At 42.9% G+C, this 16,137-nt stretch overlaps 1 protein-coding gene across 1 annotated transcript in view; it reads right to left on the bottom strand.

Moving 5' to 3' along the window:
* Positions 1-16,137, bottom strand: part of RYR3 (ryanodine receptor 3) — a 342,229-nt gene that overhangs the window by 84,397 nt on the left and 241,695 nt on the right. The window contains 8 exon segments of the mRNA XM_069492266.1: positions 1,255-1,493; positions 3,681-3,741; positions 4,150-4,199; positions 10,183-10,304; positions 11,242-11,309; positions 11,820-11,935; positions 14,460-14,583; positions 14,698-14,773. Of these exon segments, the coding sequence (XP_069348367.1) occupies positions 1,255-1,493; positions 3,681-3,741; positions 4,150-4,199; positions 10,183-10,304; positions 11,242-11,309; positions 11,820-11,935; positions 14,460-14,583; positions 14,698-14,773 (856 nt within the window).

Raw genomic sequence — 16,137 nt, 5'->3', positions numbered from 1 at the left:
GCATCAGTCAAGAGCAAAAAAAAAAAAAATCTACCTTTCTTAACTAGTGACAGAGGATATAGCTAGTTGTTGAATGGGCAGAGAAAACACAGAGAAACAAACATCCTCCCTCCAGCCATCCTGATTTCTTTGTGGGGCTTATGACGAGAAGCACATTGTTTCACTGGGAAAGGAATCATTTGACCAATAGGTCTTTCCATAACGGGTTCTTTTTCCAATAGAGGGAGACATTTTAGTTAAATTTTATCCCGTATAGTATTTCCTTCCCTTGGAAGAAAGAATGCAGAAAACCTGAAGCTTGAATGAACCTTTTGCTCATTTCCCAAAAAGTATGTCCAACAGCTTCATCTTCTTCAGAGATAGAGCAAAATTCCTCATGTCTGCCTATTTTTCAAAAAGCAATTTAATTGTATCATGATTTTATCATGTTTCCTAGGGGAAGGGCATGTTTTGCTTAGGAACTCATAAAGTTTAATCTGCAGGCTACATGTCCCTGGCCATGTTTGGAACTCACACCAAGGCTTGGACTATTTTAACACGATCAGAACTAATTTCATGTTTTATTTTTCACCAAGGAACTGCATTGTTTTCATGACACAAAATAATGAGTTTGGATATCACCCCAATCCTTACCCAACAGAAATAACTGATTTTCAGTTGTTCAGGGATACGGAAGACACAGCCTTAGCTGTCAATAACTGGTTAAATTAAATCATGTGCCAACTTTTAAAGCATGAAACTGAAGCTTGGTGGCAAATCTGTGCACTTAGGGGTTGGACTTGGTGCTAAATGCAAACTAAAATAAAACTGACACACTCTGGTCTTGTTCTGAAGACTCGGATAATGAAATGTTAGCATCTTTCCTTTGCTCCTGATATCCAATAAATAAATTAAGGCTTCTTACCAAGAAAATGATACCTGAAAAACCTTGGGAGCAAACCTGTATCTCCCACTGTACTGCCCAGACAATCTTTTCAAGTTAAGTGAGAGCGCAGTAGCTGAGAGCTAGATTAGTGGGTGGGAAATTATGGTCCAGAGTAACAGTGGGAAAAGATTAAACATTATATACACAAATTAAGAAATTTCTTCCCCCTCCAAGAGCCTACCACTTCATTTTTTTTAATCTAAGAAGAAAAGAGTATGGAATAATTCTCTCTCTACTCTGTCCTCAAGGTCAGCATAAGTGACTGGGTCCCACACCTCTATCCATGGCCATGTGCCTACATATCCGCAACAAACAGCAGCATGACTCACAGAGCAGATCCACCCCAAACTGATGCTGAGCGACGTGCTCAAAGATGGACGTCAGGATGGGGAGCAGAGCCACCGTGGTATAGTTAATATTCTGTGAAACACCTTTAATCTGCGTCCTGGAATGGGTAAACTTCCCAAGCTTCAGGTTTTCCGAAGTCTTCTCTAAGTCTTCTGCAGCATTTTCAAAGAATGCTCGCAACCCAGCCTTCACCAGCTCTGAGCCCGACTTCATGACAGTTCTGCAAGCAAACGAAAACCAGAAGTGTCATCGGAACTTTTGGCCAAGCCCATTCTTGAGACTGGTGACTTGCGCTACAACCTGGGCAGACATTTGACACTCCAGCCATCCGACCACACCGGGTCAGGAGAAATGGAGAGCACAGTTAACATCCAGGAAGAAACCCAGATTATATAATCTCAGAGACTAGCGACTGGACAGAGTACTCGGTTTGAGAGAATTATCACTCAGCTCTTCAGGAAATGTAGGGAACAATTTAGAATGAAACTGATATTGGTGACCTGCTGCCTATAGAAAGCTGTAGCTGGCTAATTTTGTGTAAATAGCTAATCAAAAGGACGGGGAGGTGAGCTTTTCTTGCAGCTCATTAAGCAATGTTTTTAAGGACTAGCTAGAAACATGAACCAATCTGATGTAGGACCTCTTATAAAGAGAGAGAAAGAGCAAGGAAATAATTCAACTGCAGCTTAGCTCTGTTAGTTTGCAGGAATGTCCTAGGTTGGATGAGGGGAGAGAAAAGGGACAGCTAGCCCTTTTAAAACAGCTTAATAGACCACTGGAAAAACAACACTGAAATGTGCCCTGTGGGAATGGAGATTAGTGATGGGCATTTGATGCTTTCCCTCAAAACTATATTATAATATAAAACTTCGAATTGGAATGAAACCTACAAGTCATCTATAATTTTCCATATTTCTGTATCTTAGAATATTATAACAGATTTGCCTCCAGGACAGACACTTTTTATCTACAGCATGTTCCTGATAATCAGCCAACCCATGAGGACAATAAAAACGAGGAAATACAAGTCAGTGAGGCTCGATCCTACCCTGTAGATATTTCACTGCCTAACTTTCTAGCCACAGGTTTTATCAGAAATGATTACTAAACATACTGACTGCATTTTTTAAAAAACTAGGCTCTCGTCCGGGGGTGGTGGCTCACGCCTGTAATCCTAGCACTCTGGGAGGCCGAGGTGGGTGGATCGTTTGAGCTCAGGAGTTCGAGACCAGCCTGAGCAAGAGGGAGACCTCGTCTCTACTAAAAATAGAAAGAAATTATACAGACAGCTAAAAATATATATAGAAAAAATTAGCCAGGCATGGTGGCACATGCCTGTCGTCCCAGCTACTCGGGAGGCTGAGGCAGGAGGATCACTTAAGCCCAGGAGTTTGAGGTTGCTGTGAGCTAGGCTGACGCCACGGCACTCACTCTAGCCCGGGCAACAGAGTGAGACTCTGTCTCAAAACAAAACAAAACAAAACAAAACAAAAAAAACAACTAGGCTCTCTCCCAAGGCTTTCTACATGTTCCTTGGAGTAAAGATTCCTCATCCCAGTTGCAAGTGATTTCCGTAGCCTGGGATGCCTGGGTTTGATCCTGCAAACTTTGTGCTATCCTAATTTCTCCATGACATGTTTCTCTCAAAAACTCTAAAATTCCTTTTAATGGTCCTTAATGGTTTTTTTTTTTTTTTTTTTTTTTTTTTGGTAGCCATTCTCCATTCACCATAGATTTTTATCTTTGGGCCACTCTTTTAGGTTGGTGCCTTTCTTCTGCATTGGGGCTTGGGAGGTGTGGACACCTCCCAACTTTGACAAGGAGACTTCTTAATGAAGGTGTTAAAAAAAAGCTTCCTGTCAGTTCTTTTTACTATAATACATCTCTTTTTTAAAATTTCATCATTTATGTTAATGTTACCAGAATTTAAGTATTATTTTTAAGACTTCCTCCCAGAGCCCCAGGCCACAGGCTCAAAATCGGTCTTTTTCTCTGATACTTTTGAAATCAGATCTCCCTGCATTTACTGCTGTGGCCACTTTGAATCCAGTGCACTGTCATTCATCTGTCCCAGGGTGCCTGTGGGCTCGCCACCCATCTGGCAGCTCTTCGTTTTTGTGGAGAATTAGGTACAAAGTGGCACTCTGCCACAGCATATATTCTATTTTCTGAAAGATGAACTTCTCAGTAAGAGGCGGCGAGAACTGATCAAATGCTCATCCCTGAGTGTTCCGTCTATGTCATGGCAGCAGCTCCGCATCACGTGGACTGAGAAACAGAACGCTAACTTCTAGGGTCAGACTCATCCTTGTCCCATCTCGTCTTCTCTCCAGTACAATAATTAGTGAGATGAGAGGGTCAAAGAGGGAACCAGGAGAAACTATTGGAAAAAATTGGGCAGACTTACCTTGTGTCAAGCGTCTGAGCTAAGATGTGAAGACAGCTCACCATTGTGGAAGAATCACTCCCTGGAATAAAAGATATCACCTGTGACACCCCAAACCACTCTGCCTGCCTTTTAAATGCGATCTTCTCCACATGCACAAACCAGAGCCCAGCATAATTAACCACCAACACACAAAGTCCCAGGGCCATGTTCAGGGACACTGCATTAGTCTCTGGCCTGACACAGCCTGGGCTTCATGACAGATGTCAGAGGCAGAGCTTAAAACATTCATTGGTGTGGAAAATCTGTGCAGTTAAAGGGGTAGAGAGGTCATTTATCATGCTTCAGACCAATTTTCTATGGCAAATTTAGGTGACACCGTAGTCCCAAGGCTCAGGTTGTCTGAGGGAACCACAAATAAAGGCGAAATCCAAGTTCAGTTTAATTACAGGGAGGAGTCCAGACTTTAGCAACACTTCTCTTCACTTACCAAATAGAGAAATCCTGTGTCTAACAAGAGCAGCAAGTTTGCAGAACAGGCTGAAGCAGAAAGGAATGCAATTCAGAAAGTCACAGAGATTCAAGGACTAATGATTTGTACCCCTGCCATGTCCCCCATGCTGTAAAACAGAAAACACAGATTGGCACTCTAGGAAGATGCACTATGTTCCTTTCATAGAACCCTCTGGACCATGCTCAGGAGAATGTGTGGTGCACACTGTCCTGCTGGAGAACCATGAAAGCACCTTGCAGGCAGCATCATCCTTACTGAAAACAATCCCTCTGCAACTATTGCAATATTTTTCAGTGACCCAGTGCAAACTTTCCCTTGCTATAGAGTACCATGTGATGAGGGGTTCATGTGTCTGACATTCAGGAATAAATGAAGATTCTGAAGGGAAGAATTTTTCCATTGTTGCAATGGATTGCAAACCATTTTCTAGTCTTCATCTGGGAATGTGAGGCTTTAGTTGCCACGTGGGCAAGAAGTTGGGGTTGGAAAATATTAATGGTTCAGGTACGAGACAAGAGTGTGTTAAACAAATAACATTTAATTCTGTCATTTCCCGTCAGTCTCCGGGCCTGACTGGGTTGCTGTCCTAGCTGAATCCTTGGAAACCAGGAGAGCCCGTGTGTGATGCTTTTGTGTTTTTTGACCCTTCTCCATGCTCTCATGCCATATTTTCCACTGTGGAACCCCCTGAAGGCTTGTCTGTATCTCACTGTTTGACTTTCCACAGCGCCCAATGAAAGCCTTAAGCATCTAGAAAGGAGCCCCATCCACGTTCCTGAACGTGCTGCTGCTGGAACCCCCCTGGGGCATGACGGTGATCATGTGATCTGTGTTGCTGATGCTCTTGGGAAGAGATTCCTCAGAATGCTGACATTAGGTGACATTAGCGTGGATAGAGAAAAACTTTGCAATCCCTTCAGAAAGCAGTAGAACAGAAAGAGGGAAAACAGAATAAAAACCATCTGTGCAGGCCATGGGGTTCCCAGCATCTCCCAGTGTCTGGGGCTCCTTGTCCCACTCAGGGCAGGAGATCCTCTACAGCAGTGGTCCCCAACCTTTTTGGCACCAGAGACTCGTTTCATGGAAGACAGTTTTTCCACAGACCGGGGTTGGGGTAGGAAGGGATGATTTGGGGATGATTCAAGCACAAGACATTTATTGTGTACTTTATTTCTATTAATATTACATTGTAATATATAATGAATTATACAACTCACCATAGTGCAGAATCAGTGGGAGCCCTGAGCTTGTTTTCCTACAAGTAGACGGTCTCACCTAGGGGTGATGGGAGACGGTGACACCTGAAATGTGTTGCTGATGTCCAGTCTGCTCCATAATCTCATTTTGGTTGCTGTCACTGCAGAAAATGCTGCTTCACAAAGATAGGATGTTAGAAACAGAAGCAGGCTTTTCAGTGCTTTTGTGGCACTCTCAGGATAGTCTGCCTTGACTTTAATCCAGAACATATGGAGATTTGATGTTGTGTCAAACATACTTTTAAGGCCACCATCATGTGTGATCTCGAGCAGTTGATCACTAGCATGAACAAAGTTGATCAGTTCACCTGGCTTATTCACAAATCGGTCGTAGATCCATTCCTTCCCAGTTCAAGGGTCTTTTGTGGTTGGCAAGTAATGCTCAAGCACTCCTGAAAACTGAGATAGGTGATCATGCACCTGCTGGGAGAAAGAACGTCCTGGCTCAGTCTCTTTCAATCTCTGCTAATGTTCAAAATATGTTGAAAATCCCAATGTTCACTTGTCGCCCCCATAATTCCAGTGTGGCTTGGAATGCAGCCACTTCATCTCCTGACTTGAACACAGTTGTCGTTCTCCCCCGAAGTGACAGATTGAGTTCGTTGACAGGTTGAATATGTCACACAAGTAAGAAAGTTTTGTGACCCATTCTCTGTCACTGAAATATGCTGCCAGTAGTGACTGTTTTCCTAAAAGAAATCTCTGGAGTGGCTCTTGTAACTCAAAAACTCTGGCCAGTGATCTACCTTAGAAAGCCATCTCACTTCTGGTATAAGAGAAGATGTGTGTGCTCTGTGTCCATCTCCTTATGGAGCTGTGCAAACAGACATGAGTTAAAGGCATGTACTTTAATGTGGTTGATAATTTTAATCACATCCTGCAAAACGTTGTTTAGTTCAGGTGACATTTTCTGGGTAGCCAGCATTTCTCTATGGATGACACAGTGCGTAGACTCACATTCAGAAGCAACCTCTTTGACTCAAGCAGTGAAACCAGAAAGCCGTCCAGTCATGATAGCCGCTCCGCCCATGCATATACCCACACAAAATGACCAATTCAGTTTTCCTGATATGTAATCAAACACTTGAATAGCTCTGCAGCTATGGTGTTTGTTGGTTAACAAAAGGTGCACATAACATATCCTCATAGACATCCTCCTGAAAAATATATCACACAAAAACAAGCATTCTTGCCTTGCTGTCAACATCGGTAGACTCATGAATCTGGATTGCATATCACAGTGACTCATTTATCCTAACAATTGTGCCTCAATATCCTCTGCTATTTCATCAATTCATCTAGTTATGGTGCTACCTGAAAGAGGAACATGTGCCACCTTTTGAACTGCAGCCTCTCCTACAAGTTCACAAGAAATGTCTTTAGCAGCAGGCAGGATCAACTCTTCACCAATAGTAAAGGGCTTCTTAGCTTTAACAATGCGGTTAGCCACAAAGAATGATGCTCTTGGTGCAGACACATTTGATGAAGTGGTAGCCTTCAATAATTGCTTCTGTTCTTCGTGTTCATGGTTTTTCCTTTTGAAAACTCCAAAGGCTTATCTTTTAATGCAGGGTGCTCAGTCTCCACGTGGCAAAGGAGTTTTGAAGGTTTCATGGCTTTGTTAGATAGCTGGTCACCACATATTATATAAAGCGGACTTGGAGAATGTGAATCACCTGTTGCATGAACTCGTAACTTAGGTAGGACTGTTGGTATTTTCTTTTAAATGCAGCTTTCATTTTGTTGACAGTCTTAGAGTCTCCTGCTGTCTCATCATTGGGTCTTTCCCCCTTTTCAAAGAAGCTCTCTAGCGATGTTTATTTTTCACTCATTTTTGCTAGGGTTAGCTTGTAGACTTACCAAAACTGTGACTGAGACAAGTGCGCAGTGTGGGAAAGAGGCATGGACGGAAGCGGTGAATAAAATAATGGGCAGGGCACGGGGGGGACTAAAATAAGTGTTAGAGTCTGACTTAAAGCCTGCCACTACATGCAGCTGTACAATTGAAGTAAGATGCCCACCTGCCACTATAAATCCTGCCACCAGATACAGCTTAATTGTCACTTGCTGCTCACTGATAGGCTTTTGATCTGAGTCTGCAAGCAACTGATTTATTATGGTCTCTATGCAGTCAAACCTCTCTGCTAATGATAATCTGTATTTGCAGCTGCTCCCCAGTGCTAGCATCACCACCTTGGCTCTGCCTCAGACCATCAGGCATCAGGTTCTCATAAGGAGCCACAACCTAGATCCCTCTCATACAGTAGGGTTTGTGCTCCTGTGAGAATCTAATGCTGCCGCTGATCTGACAGGAGGCAGAGCTCAGGCAGTGATGCAAGCGATGGGGAGCAGCTGTAAAGACAGGTGAAGCTTCGCTTGCTTGCCTGCCACTCACCTCCTGCTGTGAGGCCTGGTTCCTAACAGGCCACGGACAGGTACTGGTCTGTGGCCTGGGTGTTGGGCACCACAGCTCTACAGGACAACTCAAATGGAGAAGGAAAATATCCTGAGTGTTAGAAGGGATGGAAACTTGCTCATCTTTAAATGGTTTTCAATGAATGCCCTGGGTCTTTCTGAGCTGTCTACTAGAAAATCACAACCAAAGTCCCCTGTGACTGGTTATTTGTTCCTGCATTGAAAATAAGTGGGAACCCCCTGGCCTTAAGAGAATTCATAAGTTAACGGAAATTTGGCAGCCAGCTAGGGAGAAATTAAGTATCAGTTGCTTCTTCTTTTTCTGTTCTCATGGTGTTTGTTTTTTTCAGAGATGCCTGTATGATGGAAACTCAGGGAGTTAGGGGAAAGGGACAGCCCTGGGGAACATGGGCTGTATGCCTTTGCCTACGATTAGTTGGCCATCTTGGTGCAGCCTCTTAACTGCTGTGTGTGTTAGCTTTCTCATGACGAACAGAGAATAATCAATCATATAACTCTCTTAGTTTTCAGAGTCAGGACTGGATACACTCAGAAATTTCTGGAAAAAATGCTTCTAAGTGGACACACATTCTGTATAAAAACAAAATAATATTTTTCTACCTAAGAAATAGCTGGGTTGTTTGATCCTAATACTAACATAGCTCTCCTCACTGCCAGAAGTGCTGTCTCAGGCATGTCAGGGCTAGGACCTGAAATTTCCAAAGGCCCCTGCTTGTCCCCTATGGAGCCATGGTTTAAGTGAAAGCACTGTCCTTAGCCCAGAGTTATAAGGGGCCAGAGTCCCCCGGCACCCCTCCTCCATCTCACAATGCAAAGGCAGTAAGTTAAAGGGCCCCCAAGGAGAGTGTGGGACCCGTGGGTGAGCAGCATCAGACGCAGAAGACGGGGAACAGCGAAGGAGGCCAACAAGAGGAGCCTGGCGATGTGAACACACCCAGTGCAAACACAAACCGCTTCTGGGGGAGGGCGGTGAGCACACTGATGGATCTGAAAGCTATTTGCAAGGCTGATCAGCTCTAGGTTTATTCCAGCTGCGACAAATGGTGCCTGGTTGAACAAATGTTACATTTCCATGAATTGATAATCTAAGAAAAATAGATGAAGAAGGCGGGCACATCTGCCCTCTGTCGGATTATCTGAATATCTCACATTGCTCAACACTGGCCGAGTTTATAACAAACTATGTTGGTGCATCCTGGAAATGTTTAGGTGATCTTGATCAGTACCTGATTCTAAGGATATCTCATTTTGATAGCATGAGGCTTCTGGCTTCTCCTGTCTTCAGTGAGAAAAGCAATCACAGTACAGAACAAACAGCATTTGATGTGGATAGAGGGGACTGGGCTTTCATTCTTGGCCTAACTTAAGACCTGAGTCACTTTGGGCACTGGGGTGAACCTGACTGAACCTCAGTTTCCTCATCTGAAAAATGGAGATAAACAATACACAGTTCTTAGAATTTGAAATGATGTGATGCTTCACAATGATACCTCAACAAATGGCAGTAACTCTTACAATATGAAAAATTGAGCTCACTGCTTAGCCATGCTATTTAATAACTTTTAGCTGAGTCCTAAAGTTGAATATCTTCTCAAAGATAATGGCTGGGCCCTTATTAAGTATTATGTGCGCTGCTCACTGTCAATAGATGCTAAGGAAAGAGTTGATGGCCTACTATCATTAGAGTCTTTAACTCTTTGCTATTTAGAAGTTTAACCCATTCTTTGTCCTTCATTAATCAAATACAGAGAACCCAAGGCATGGTGGAATCATCTCGTAGCCTCATCAGGAAGCATCCCTCTGTTCTCACCCCTGTTAACAACTGCATGTTATGCCTAGTGGAATGAGTAGAGAGGCCTGTGCTTTTGATGAAAAAAATATTTCCCTATTGGGAATTTAAGTTCAATTATGCTGTTCTAGATTTTTAAATTTCAGATCATCCACAGTGAGAGCTCGTTCTTTTAAAAAATTTTAAGTTTGTTCTCAGTGTTGTGTGTCTGCGTTTCCCAAGCTTCATGATGATCTTCACCCTCTTCTAAATGTTGCTTTAGGACAGATGTTGACTTGAGTATACAGATATTTCCCAAGCCCTACCGACACTCCCAAATAGTGCCTTTCTCTTAGTTGCTAAAATAATACAGACAGGTATGGATATAATTTCTTTCAAAACCAAGATGATAACCAACCCCCCTGAGCTACACCAATCATTATGCTTTGCTTCATTTCTCCAAAAGACTCACCATTTAGTCCCCACAAACCTGGCATTTTAAATAAATCACATCAGCACCACGACCTTCTCTTTCTCTCGCAGACTCACCTGGCCACCATTTCTTTCTCCTTATGGGAGGCATACCCGCTGCTGCTAAGGGGCTTCAGAGGGGATGATAGGAAGTAGAGGCGGTGGTTGGTGAAGTATTGGTCAACCAGTGGGAGGAGGACCTGGAAAACACAGCACAAATAAACTTCTGGAAAGCTAGCCAAAGCCCTTCCTTGGGTTCATTTTTAGAAGTATAGTTTCAGTGAGCAAAAAGCCTGTGAACACTGACCCTGGAATTTCCAGGAAATTCTACCTGGTTTCCACCATATTTTCTTCTTCTATGTCTCAAACCAGAGGCCGTGGGGCTCTGTGAAAGGAGAGGGCCATCAACTAAGGGCCCATGGAAATGTGCATGGAGCCCTGGGTCAGTATTTGCAGGGAAGCCCTATGGGACACCTGCACTCAGAAGTGGCTTCTTGAGCATTGCATCCAACAGGTACCCTCGAGGCATGGCCTAGCATCACCAGCCTCAAGTGTTCCGTCTCTACTTCTCAGAGCAAGGCTACTCAAGGCCTTCTATGCCTTTAGTCCTCTGAGTATGGCTGCGTGGAAGAGACTGCTCACTGGCACCCACATTCATTTTCCCCTTCTTTTTAACAATAGAACCCCCTGTATTTTAACTAGGTAGAGGATCACCCAGCTAGAGAATGCATTACCCAGTCTCCCTTGCAGATAGATGAAGCCATAATAAAATGACTAAGTTCTAGCCACTGGGATAGAACTTTTAAAAAGCAGTAGCTCCCTCCACTCAACCCTCCTTCTTCTTTTCCCCTTTGCCACAGATGCAGTGCAGGTGAGCCTGCCTGGACTACCCTGACACGGACCATAGCTCTGGAGATGGTGGAGGACTAAGGGAGGAAGAACCTGGGTCCCTGGGGGATGGTGTGGCAGGCTCGGACCACCCACCTGCCTCAGGACTGTCCCACACAGAGAAATATGCATCCATCTCACAGAAGCTATCAGAGTTTTAGGTATCTCTGTTGGATCAGCAACCCCGTACCCTAAATAGTGGAGATCCCAAGAAGAGAGCATTTTGATTAAGTGCAGAAAGCCACTTACTTTGGCAAAGAATTTGATCTCCTGGTCATGGGGAGACTTTTCAGTTTTCCCACTGCTGACAATGGCTTCTACGAAGACACAGGCAATACAAAGTTGGCCAGAGTTAAAAAACAAAGAAGCAATCATAGCATTTTAGAACATGAGTAGATTTTCTAAAGGCCATAAAAAGGCTATATGATTTCACAAAATCTCTTATATTTTACGAAGTACTTTACAATTGTGCTGATTAGTTATTTCTTCTACCAAATGCTCTAAGCTCTTTCACTACCCCTTTCTCCACTTTAGCAATGAGAAAGCAGCCTCAGAGAGGTTGAGTCGTACATCTATACTCACAAAGCAGAACAATGGGAAAGTTAAAATAGGATATGTTGTATGAAAAAACTGACAACAGGTTCAATTCAATCCAGTAGAGAAGCCAAGGACCAAACTGATTTTTCTGAAGGAGGAGGAAATCTCAGCCACTCTTTTCCCTCCAAAATCATATGTCTAAAGGAATCTTGAACAGTTACAGTATGAAAGGATCCTTCCTTGATAAAGGAATATCAAATTCTTTTGTGATATTTCACAATAATACTTACCCAAATGGGCAATAAACTCTTGAGCAGAATCAACGTATTTCAAGATCTTCTTCAAAAACTTATAGGCAAATCTCTTTTCCATGGAGGAGGCATCCAGCTCCATATCCTTCATACCTCTAGGTTAGAAATGGGTAAACCCCAGAAGTAACAGAGATAACCACGTGACTTTGGTGCAACATTAATCTTACCAGTGTTGAATTTAATTTCCAAATCTTAATGGTTATTCTGGCTTAGTGACATGACTCATGATTTGACTGATTTCCCCTTGCACTAGGAACCTGCCTGTGTAAGCATGTACTACCTGTTCTACAATAATTTCTGAAAAGATTTTTCAGAAAGACATACGATGGGTATTGAGCTGGGGATAAGTCAGAGGAGAAAACAAAAATCCCTGCTCTTATGGAAGGAATATACATACTGGCTATAGTAAACAAACATGAACAAAACATAAATTAGATAGAATGCTAGAATTTAATAAATTTCATGAAAAAAAAAAAGGAAAATTAAAGCAGGATGAAAAGGCCCAGGAGCAGAGGAGTGAGGGTTTGCAGACTCTAATGTCAAATAGGGTAGTCAGGGTTAGTCTTACTGTGAGACTAACACTGGAGTAAAGGCTTGAAGGAGGTGAGCCCTATGGACTTCTGGGGAAAGAGCTTTGCAGGCACAGGAGCAGGTAGTGCAAAGATCCTGGGGCAGGAGCATGCATGCTGAGTTGAAGGAATATGGCAGAGAGGCCAGTGTGGATAGAATGGAAGTGTGGTCAGAAGGGTGTGGGGTGGGAAGTGAGGCAAATCTTTTAGGGCCCTAAAGGCCACCCGTAGAATTTTGCTTTTGCTCTGAGTGAGATGGGAAACTATTGGAAGTTTTGAATAGAGGAGTGACATGGTAAGACTTACATTATAACAGAATTGCTCTGGTTGCTAAGTTTAAAATGGACCATGGACAGCAGGGCAAGGGTGGAAGCAGGGAGCCCAGGTAGGAGGCTGTCTCAGCAAGGATGGTGACAGCGTGAAGGGGTGAGATGTGGACAGATTCTGGATATATTTTAAAGGTCGAACCACCAGGATTTCCTGAAGGATCGGATGTCGGTTGGGAGAAAAACAAGAGTCAAGGTTTTTGACTTGAGCAACTGGAAGAATGGATTGCCACTGAGTGATGGGGAAGCTGAAGGCAGAGCAGGTCTGAGGCAGGGGTAGGGGGAAGCTAGGAGTTCTCCTTGGTGCAGGGACCTCGTCTGACCATCTGCACATCCAAGTGTCTACCACAGGATCCCGGGCATGGTAAATTACTACTCAGATATGTTTGCCGAATTCAATTATCTTTCTCCTTGATTCTCCTATTTCCTTGACTTCCTTTCTAGTTATAGTAAAAGGGAATTTTTCATTGCCGTGAGCAAGTTAGTTATCAGCAAATCACACTACACATTCATCTTGGTGTTAAGAACAGGATTAAAATGACGATGGGAGTCTTTCTCGAATGCTTCCCCGGAGGCTGTCTCCTGCTGTCTGACCTTTCCTTTTAGACAATACGGCAAATAAGTCTTGTTATTTCTTCATATGAGATACAATAGAAATATTTGTATAGATTTTTATTTATTTTTATTTTTGCCATTCAATGGCAAGAATTCTGCAGGAAACTAAAAGAAAAAAAAAAAAAACCAGCAGCTTGCTCAGCAAACATTGCTTTTAGGAGGAATGGCTGTAGCAGAATAGAAACGAACACTAGCTTGTTTTTCATGCTACAAAGGACCCAAGTAAGCATGATCCTATATAGCACAGCCCACCGCTGACATTTGACCAGGGAGAAAAGATTCTACCTTTAAGACTTAAGCAGCCAAGACTACCCCATATAAAACATTCATCTAGATAATTTTGACTTATATAAGTTGGAGATAAAACACCTTAGGAAATCACAATGTGTTCAATCTCTCCAGTACAGGTGCATCTTCCTAAGAATCAATTCCCCTTATTCAAAGATTGTTTATGTCAATTATGCTTGTTATTGGCATTGTGTAATTTAATAAAATATTATATAAAACAACACCATAGAGGTGTGAGGAGAACTGTTTTACCTAAGAAAATTAAGTTGCATATTTTGCAAAGATATGCAATTGCAAGCTTCCATATATATAGTTTTTGAATTAGGTATGAGTGAGATAACTGTAAAATATAGGGAAGGAAATTAAAAATATCTAGAATGCTGCATTTATATTATTTTCATGTGCTTCAAATTCTCATTGTTCTTTAAAGAAGCTCGGACTTCAAAGCTTTGAGGATGTATTATGGATGTTATTTATAACTCCAATCGATAGAACAAAGAAAGGGCTTTGACCTGTAGCACAAGATTTGTGAATGAATGCATGTTTACATGGTTTAGGTTAAAATTAAATGTTTAAGATATGTTAGTATAATTTGTCATAATTTTTTGCTGTAACTGATCTTTAAAAATTGATGCCTACCCCTCCTGTTTATGTCAGAAAAGGAGGCTTCATGCTCCCAAATAAAAAAAAAGTTCTCATTTCAAAAGACTCCACTGCTGTCCTTACTTTGATGGGTTTTGTAGGTAGGCGATTGATACCTGGAGAGTCAGAGGCCATACCCACACCCCTGCCTCACTGACATCACGCGGAAGATGACTTACCTAGAAACTATAACGCCATTCACTTGGAGGAATTTAAACAGGTCCTGTGCCTTCTCTCGGTCCCTGAACTTTTCCTTGGCAGTCAAGGTGTCATATGGCACCAGAAGAGGGTGACTGCCGCCACCTGGGGTCAGTAAGGTGAGAGAGGACAACATATGTGGCTCTTCCTTTGCATTTCTGGGAGCACATTCCCACTCCCAGCTCAGCTTCTCTGGGGGATGCTGGGAACCAGGCTCACCTTTGCTCTCCAGTTCCAGCTTTTTCTTCTTGGCCCAGATATTGTGATAGTTCTCAGCCACGACCTCCACCATGCCCTGTGTCCCCCCAAGGAGACACAAGTCAGAGAGAAAGCAAGCAAGAAAAACCCCGTCCTACATGCCAGGCTATTTCAGGCAGTCTCGGGAACAGCGCACCACAGAGGGCCTCCCATCATTCATTAGTCTGCGCTTATGCACCTCATTAGTTTTATATCTTCTCATACACACAGAAAACAATTTCTAATTCTGTCCTTCCCTTGTAACTTGTTATCCTGGCAGTTGGATGCACGTGTGAAAAACACCCATTTCCAGTGAACACTGCACAGTGGCACTCCTATCTGTCACAGGAATTCAGCATCACACTCCTGACCTGAGCCGGGAGTTGGGAGTGTGGGGCATGCAAAAGTCTAGAACTCCTGAAAGCCTTTGGCTTAAACTAAAAATAATCACATCTTAGAGGAAACTGCTGTAAAGATTTCTCAAATAGAATCGGTCTTTGTAAGGCTCATAAAACAGTGACTTAGAATGAAGGAGGCACCTTGGAAAGAAACTTTCTCTAAGGTCCAAGGGGTTCATCTGATGAACTCTCAGAGGGGTGGGTGCCCTGGGCTGGGGTGGGCCACAGCCACCAGTATGTGCAGGAGGGGAGCAATGGGAGGAAGCAGCTTAGGACATTTAGCTGCATCCTCTTGGTTTTATGTCCCCATATCCTGCAACAATTGCTTGTCTGCACCATCAAGAGGAACTGAAGCAAACCCACTATGGGCTATGCCGCCTGCCCTTTTGGTCTGGGGGACTTACAAGGACCAGGCAAGCATCTCCACCCACGGGACAAATTTCACAGATTTCGTCCTAGTTGTTTTACGTATTTTTGTGTTTTGATACAGCACAGTTGGTCCTTCTCTTCCATGGGTTCTGTACCCATGGATTCAACCAAATGTGGACTGAATATATTAAAAAAAATTGCATCTGCACTGAACATGTACAGACTTATTTTTCTTGTCATTAGTCCCAAAAAAACATAGTATAACAATTATTTACATAGCATTTACATTGCATTAGGAATTATAAGTAATCTAGAGATGATTTAATCTCTAGAGAATGTGTGTAGGTTATACGCAAATACTGCGCCATTTTATATCACGGACTTGAGCATATCTGGATTTTGGTATCTGCAGGAGGTTCTAGAACCAATCCCCTGTGGATACAGAGGGATGACTATATTGTGCTGGCTGTTCTTCCTTTAACTAGTCATTGCCGTCACAATGTTCTTGGAACAAGTGCAAAGCTACCACATTTTGGGTGACTGGTTAATTCTGCTGGGACTTTCCCTGTGGCCTCTGCACAATGTCTGCAGTTTTGGTATTTTAGTAGCGCTCTGTTCTAGGCATTCTTTTCCTTTCTTTCCCTTTAACTCTTGC

Source organism: Eulemur rufifrons, chromosome 2 (assembly GCF_041146395.1).
Source record: "Eulemur rufifrons isolate Redbay chromosome 2, OSU_ERuf_1, whole genome shotgun sequence".
NCBI lineage: Eukaryota > Metazoa > Chordata > Mammalia > Primates > Lemuridae > Eulemur > Eulemur rufifrons.
The sequence above is the reverse complement of the archived record's forward strand: the minus strand, read 5'-3'. Positions and strand labels throughout refer to the sequence as shown.